At 60.6% G+C, this 7,518-nt stretch overlaps 1 protein-coding gene across 1 annotated transcript; it reads left to right on the forward strand.

Annotated features, from left to right (window-relative positions):
• Positions 1-1,201: 1,201 nt before the first annotated feature.
• On the forward strand, positions 1,202-5,885 carry LOC149127921 (sodium-dependent neutral amino acid transporter B(0)AT1-like). Its single transcript, XM_089327043.1, has 7 exons — positions 1,202-1,520; positions 3,416-3,556; positions 3,976-4,095; positions 4,279-4,322; positions 4,557-4,725; positions 4,803-4,948; positions 5,754-5,885. The coding sequence occupies exons 1-7, from the start codon at positions 1,202-1,204 to the stop codon at positions 5,883-5,885; spliced, it is 1,071 nt and encodes a 356-aa protein (XP_089183169.1).
• The last annotated feature ends 1,633 nt before the right edge of the window (positions 5,886-7,518 follow it).

Below are 7,518 nucleotides of genomic sequence, written 5' to 3' on the forward strand. Positions count from 1 at the left end.
AAAATAAAAATAAAATAAAAATAAAAAATAAAAAAATAAAAATTTTCCTGTTTTTGTTCATTATAGACAATCTTAACTATAATAGGGACATTCCTATATTTTACTGCTCTGTTAACAGTTGCTTTTTTATGGTCAGATGCTCAGCTTAATTAATGCTTTTAAGCATTTAGTTTAAATAATTGTGATTTTTCTTTTTGTATTTTTTAGTGGTTTATTTGAAAGAGTGACAGAGAGAGTGAAATGGAGAGGAGGGGAGGGAGAGAGAGAGAGAGAGTTATCAAGCTTCATCAACTAATTCACTCCTCAAATGGCCATAGCAACCAGAGCTGGGCTGAGTTGAAACCAGGAGCCAGGAACTTCATCTGGATCTCCTGTACAAGTGGCAGAGATCCAAGTACTTGGTTCATCTTCCACTGCTTCCCCAGGTGCATTAGCAGGGAGCTAGGTCAAGTATAGATCCAGGATTCAAATCAACACTCTGATTTGGCATCACAATTCATAGCTTAACCCACTGTGCCACAATGCCAGCCATTGGTTCTGGTCCTTTTTCTGTTTTAGGCAGTAGCCTGATTGACAAGATTTCTTTTCAAATAACTATAACGCTTGATATCTTGGGAGTATAGCTATCTTGCCAATGTGGGAAATCTAGTAATGTTTACAAATGAGTAAACTCACAGTGTCCCGGAGCTCAGGACACACCTGGCTGTCCGGCGCACATTTGCTGAGGGCCTCAGGCCATGGCCGGAAGGAGATGGAATAACTGTGGGGTGCCAAGGCAGGACTGGCCAGATTTAAGGCCACCCCTGCTGCAGCCCCAGTGGCACAGTGGCACGCCACGAAGGAGGCCATCTCTGCCCAGCGAATGTGTTAACTCCACGAGGAGCCGGTGAGGGGCACAAGGCGGTTTCCGAGGGAGCGGCGGGAGACTTGACCGACACCCACTCACTCACCTCACAAGATATATGGAGAAACGCTGGAATGAGAGTTCATTGCGGGTACAGGTGGAAAACAACTCCAGGGGAGCAGCTGAACGTCTGTGGCTGCGGCAGCTGGGAGGCAGAGGCCTCTCTCCACACGCGGGTGCTGGGTGCCCACGCTCCTCACACTCGGTTCTCGGGGCGCACTGGGTGGCAGATGAGGGCACAGGCCCAGCAGGTGCTCTGTGGCGGCGCCCCCGGGTTCTGCCCAGGCTTGCAGCAAGATGCAGACCATGGCATTGGGAGCACCAGAGCTGGGGCCAGGTCGGGGAGGCCAGCACTGGAGACCAGGACGCTTCCAGAGAACTCTGGCCGACCTGGTATGCTGGCGGTGTGACTCGGCGCAGCCCGGACAAGTGGTTAAGCGGCCACAGGGAGAGATCTGTTCTAGAACGTTGATGACACAGAAGTTCATTTCCATCGCTGCCGTGTGGCACAGGGTCGGGGAGGCCTCTGCTTCCTGCTCCTGGGCGCTGCCTTCAGCACAGGCCGAGGTGATCCTGTGCCGTGTCCAGGGACGAGACATCGCCCACTGGGTGTCGGGTGTGGGGCCACCGTTGGCATCCAGGCTTCTGGCTGTGTGATTTGCTGCATGCCTCCTTCCCGGTGAAGCCCCCAGCTGGAAGGGGGCCACCTTGGCCCACCCGGGGCCTGGGAAGCACCTGTGGACACCAGGTGGGGGCTCACCTGTGCAGGCCATTCTCACAGCCCACTGGACATGTGCGAGCCGTGGTGGCCTGAGGCCTCTACTCAGGGTCGTCCCAGCCTCAGGCTGACTCGCGCCAGTGGGGACTTCGTTGAGTTTGCATACAACCCGACAAACTGAACTTTTTGGTCAGTCTCCTGTTCCTGTCCAGCCCTGAATTCCTGTAATTTCAGAATGAGGTCAATGTCATCCACATTCAGAGGTCACTTTCCAGAAGTCTCAGGCCAGAACTCCCAGGGATGGCCGGGAGCATCCCCTTAGAGTGAGGAGGGTGGGGGAAGCGAGGAACCTGAGACGGGGGGACCTCAGCCGTGGGTAGGCAGAGCTGGCCACAGACCGTGCCGTGTGCAGTAGGGGCAGCAGTGACGTGTGCAGCTGATGGTGCCGTGTGCAGCAGGGGCAGCAGGTGGGGCCATGTGCAGCTGCCTCTGCCACCTTCTCAAGAGCTCTATCTCCCCAGCCCAAAGCTGTGTGCCCACCTGTCACTGACTCCTAGGCCCCACCCCAGGCAGCTCTGCTCTGCTTCCTGTCTCTCTGGGGTCCTCCTGTGAGTGAGGGCTACAGGCATCCTTTGGCATCCACTAATGTCACACAGCACCCAGGCCCGAGCACAGAACTCCTCTGCTCCTCTGTCCATCTGTCCATCCATTGGGGGATAGCTGCCTTGCTCTGCAGGGTGGGGGCTGGGTCTTGGGGAGACCTGGGCTTAGCTCTGGGGCAGGCACTCTGCTTGGCCCTCATCTACTGAGACATGGCCCTCGCTGGTCCAGATCTGAGTGATGGTGATGTCTTGAGCAGAGTCCAGCTGCTCTCTGGGTTCCTGGGTGAGAATCCCTGAGGTCAGAACGCACCAGCATTTCCTCACCGACCACAGGTTGCCACTGTCCCCTGGTGCTGCGTGTTTTTTTTACTTAACTAACTTACCTGAAAGACAGCTCTACCTGCTGGTTTACTCCCTGAATGCCAAGCCATGTGGGTGCCAGGGAGCCAGGTCCTTGAGCCATCTCCCCGGTGGCTGTCAGTAGGAGGCTGTAACTGGGAGTGGAGCTGGGACTCAAACCCAGGCTCTCTGGAGTGGGCTGTGGGCCCCGCACCCCCAGGCCAAACAACCACCTTGATGTTGTCTTTGGACTGCGAAAAATTTCCATCAATGTGATTCTCACGGAGCACACACAGGGCACAACCAGGGAACCTGACAGACACTGAGGGCCAAGTTTGGTAGTATACACACACACACACACAAGCACACGTACACGTGTGCACACATGCACGCACTGCACACACATGCACTCACATGCAAGCACACATACACACAAAACACAATACACACACGCCCACACACAAGCACACATGTGCATACATGGGCACATGTATATCAACATGCACACACATACATGCACACACAGCACATGCAAAATACATGCATGTACACACACGTGTGCACAGTTCTGTCAGGTCTGGGGCTGGACATACATGGACGACAGAGCTCCTGCATCTTGGCTAAGCTCACTGGGAGCCCCAGGGGGGCGGCTCCAGGGGCAGCAGCCAGTCTGTGATGGATTGGTCACTCAGCTGCAAGGCGGCCTGGTCCTGCCTGGCTCCACAGGTGCTGCCCGCCCATGCTGGGGCTCCTGGGCAGTCGCGGACTGGGAGGGCCACCCGGCTGGCACTGCACAGCCCCTACGTGGCCCCTCCAGAAGGGAACCTGCCCTGACTGGTGCTGCCTCCCCAGGGGCCTTCATGATCCCATTCCTCATCCTGCTGGTCCTCAAGGGCATCCCCCTGCTGTACCTGGAGTTTGCCATCGGGCAGAGGCTGCACAAGAGGCCTGTGGGCGTGTGGAGCGCTGTGCACCCAGCCCTCAAGGGTGTGGGTAGGCCCCTCCCTGGGCACCTGGGAAGTGTGGGCAGTATCGGCATAGAGTGGAGGGGCACAGCCTGCCTGCCCAGAGTAAGAGCCCAGCAGGGGGCGCTGGCCACCTGCTCAGGCGGCCTCCATCTACTCCCACACCCTGCCAGCCCCGGGGGTCACTCATTGACCAGCTCTGTGACCAGGGCACTGGCTCCCTCAGACTTCCAGCCAGGGCAGGGGGCAGGGTCCACTGATGAGAGCTCCTGGGGCAGGAGGCCCCTGCCCTGAAGCCCACGATCCAGGCCTCCCCTGGCTGCCTCTCCTGGTCCCTTCATGCTTGGTTCTGTTAGAGGCAAGCACCTACAGGAGCCCCTGCCCCACCACGTGCGGAATCTCCCCTGAAGCCCCCTCGCCCCCATGCCTGCATCACCGCCATGCTAGCGTCCTTCACGGTCGGGCTGTACAACAACACCATCATGGCCTGGATCTTCTGGTACTTCTTCAACTCCTTCCAGGACCAGCTGCCCTGGAGCCAGTGCCCGCTGGACCAGAACCTCACTGGTGAGCTGCACCTGGGGCCGAAGCCAGGGTCCTGGAGGGGCTGGGGGCAGGGAGCCCCGAGACTCCGCTCCACCCAGGGCAGCCAAGGGAGAGGGAGGCCGTCAGGAGCTAGGGAGCATGCAGCCCCGGGTGCGTGCACGTGTGCTGCTCCCGCCAACACGCGTCACGGCTGCGCCCTGGCAGGCTACACGGATGAGTGCGCGCGCAGCTCCTCTGGACTAATTCTGGTACCGCGAGACGCTCAACATATCTACGTCCATCAACGACACGGGCTCGGTGCAGTGTTGGATCCTGCTGTGCCTCACGTGTGCCTGGAGCGTGCTCTACGCGTGCACCATCCGCGGAATCGAGACAACGGGCAAGGTGCGGGGAGGGCGCCGCGCGGCTGCGGGGCTGCAGGGATGCGGTGCAGGGCGCGCCCTCGCCGGCCGCCCTGAGCCCGCCTCCCTGCCCCGCTGCAGGCCATGTACATGACTTCTACGCTGCCCTACCTCGTGCTCACCATCTTCCTGATCCGCAGCCCGAGGCTGAAGGGCGCAGGCGCCGGCATCGCCTTCCTCTTCATGCCCAACGTGAGTGCCGCCCGCCGCTGCCCACTGCCCGCTGACGCCGCGCTCTCGCTCTGCGCAGGTCACCTGGCTGGACGCGGGCGGGCAGGTGTTCTACTCCTTCTCGCTGGCCCTCGGCGTCCTCGTCTCCTTCTCCAGCTGCAACTCCATGCAGTGAGTCGGAGGTGCAGGGGTCCTGGGGCGCCGGGAGCGGGCCACGCCTCGGTTTCTCCATCAGACCTGGAAACCCGGCCGCCCTCGCGAGAGCGTGCATGGCAGCCCTTGGTGGGGGCGTGCTGGGGGAGGTATGAGGAGTGTGACCCTGCTGACCCTGTGGCACCTGGCTTCCCGGGTGCTGACCCTTACAGAGGCTCCATCTGGCTGGCAGGACAGGTGGCTCCCACGACTCCACCACCTCTTTCCAGTTCCAGACATTCTCCCTACCCCACCCGCCCAAGCCCCACCCCGTGACCCACTCTCCCTGTCCCACCAGCTCTACAGGGCCTAGCGGCTGCTCCGCAGGTGCCTGGGGCTCCGTGGCTCTTGGGAACGATCCCACCTCCAGGTGCGTGCCTGGGAGTGGAACTGTGGGTCCAGCCGGGTCTCCATGGCCGACGGCATCATGTGTGTCGGCTGCACCAATGCCCGGCAGGTCCAGGGGCACCTGAGGCCCAGCTGGGACTTGAACCCAGGGCTCTCCTGCTCCAGAACCAGGGGCGACAGCTGCTCCAGGGGCCCCAGAGCCAGTAGGCTGTGGTGGGGGAGGCATGAAGGGCAAGGGCCAAGGGTCCCTGCTCTGGGCTCCCACGCTGGGCACAGCCCTCTGGCCCTCTGAGTCCTCAGTGCCCGCACCTGCTTGGAGGGGCACAGGTGGACTCCCGCCCAGCCCATTTCCCAGCAGGCCCTGGGCCCTCAGTCCTGGGCCTGGCAGTGGTGCCTTTGCCAACCTCTGCCTGTGGGGTGTGAGATGGTGGTCATCTCCATCAATGGCTACACATCTGTGTAAGCGGCCACAGTGATCTACTCCATCATCGGCTTCTGCGCCACCAAGCGCTATGACGACTGCTTCAGCATGTGAGTGGTCCCACCCCTGCCACGCCCTGCACCCAGTGCCATCCTGGCTCTGCTCCAAGGAACCTCCTGACCCTCATCAATGCCTTCGACCTGCCGGAGGGCAATGTGACCCAGGAGAACTTCGCGGAGATGCAGCTCTGGTGGAATGCCATGGACCCCGTGGCCTAGCCCAGCTCACGTTCCAGAGCTGCGGCATGAACTCCGTCTTCTCGGAGGCAGGTCCCAGGCACCCTGGCAAGCAGGAGGCAGAAGCGCCCCTGCCGGCCCCTCAGGTTGCTCCCTGGGGCTGCCATCCACTTCCCCTTGGTCGCCACGATGCTGGCTGTGGCACATCCTGCTGCTGCTCGGCTCCCCACACACTGCCTCCTCTCTGTTCAGGAGCCCCCAGGTTGTGGGGGTGTCATTACTTCTGGTCCGGCTCCCACAGCGTCAAGCTTGGTGACGGGACGTGGCGTCACCTGTTGTCAGCTGTGTGTCACCTCCTGGGCCCCAGGTGGCTGCTGGCATTCCCCATCGCAGCCCAGGTGCCCTCAGCTGCTCCTGGCTCTGCCAGGGCCGGGCGCACCTGGTGAAGGGGCCCGGGCCCCGTGTACCCTCACCTCCCAGCCCGCAGCTCCGCTTTACCCATGTATCTGGAGCCAACAAGAGGCCTAGGATCAGCCTCATTCTCGCTTGGTGTGGTTTGGTCAGTGGGCCGTGTGCTGACAGGGTGACCAGTGTGGCCGTCAGGGACCGACAGGCCCTGAGTGACTGGGTGCCATCATGCAGGGCATGGAGGACACAGGCCTGGCCTTCATTGTCGTCACAGAGGCCATCACCAAGATGCCGGTGTTGCCACTGTGGTCTGTGTTGTTCTTCCTCATGCTCTTCTGCCTGAGCCTGTCGTCCATGTTCGGGAACATGGAGGGCATGGCTGTGCCACTGCAGGACCTCAAGCTCATCCACGCCAAATGCCCTAAGGAGCTGCTCACAGGTGCATGTGCCGCAGGGGGCCCGGCTGTGTCCCCTTCCCGCCAGGCCACAGGTTGGGACCCGCTCGGCTCTATTTCCCTGCAGGCCTCATCTGCCTGGGGACCTACCTCCTGGCCCTCATCTTCACACTGAACTCTAGCCAGTACTGGCTCTCCCTACTGGACAGATATGCGGGCTCCATCCCCATGCTCATCATTGCATTCTGCTAGGTGTTCGGGATCCTCTACATGTATGGCATTGACAGGTACGAGGGAGGAGGCAGCAGGGAGCTGGGCCAGGGCCAGCCTCAGGGGGCACAGAGCAGACAGCAGTGCAGCAGCCTTGAGTCCCGGGAGGGGGCTCTGCAGGGCCCGCCAGGGGCAGTCCATGCCCCTCTGGCTTCCAGATTCTCCTACACCTAGCTGTGCAGAGCGAGCACTGACAGCAGCATTGGGAGACCGCCCAGAACTTGGGGTATATGAGCATGGAGGCCAGAGAAAGAGCAGGCCCTCTGCCACATGGCTGAGCAAGAGCCTTGTTCTGGGTCCCCCACAGCAGCCTGGGTGCAGGTGCAGCAGAGGAACAATGGGTGGGTGGGCAGTGGGGCTGGGGTCCTCAGCCCGGGGTACCTATGTTGTAGTGGGGGGCTGTTCCTCCCTGGAGTCCAGGCCTTTCCAGAGCGGGGGCTTTCAGCCCCCACTTGGCCAGACATCTGGGCACTCACCTTGCTGGGTGGGGTGGCCACCAGAGAGCAGCCTGAGAAGCTATCAAGGCAAGCTGCTTCTGAGACCAGGTGTGCAGGCACAGGTGTACAGGTACAGGTGTGCAGGCCAGATGTGCGAAGGCCAGG

Source organism: Oryctolagus cuniculus, chromosome 2 (genome assembly GCF_051225735.1).
Source record: "Oryctolagus cuniculus isolate XC-2025 breed Fujian yellow rabbit chromosome 2, ASM5122573v1, whole genome shotgun sequence".
NCBI classification, from domain to species: Eukaryota; Metazoa; Chordata; class Mammalia; order Lagomorpha; family Leporidae; genus Oryctolagus; species Oryctolagus cuniculus.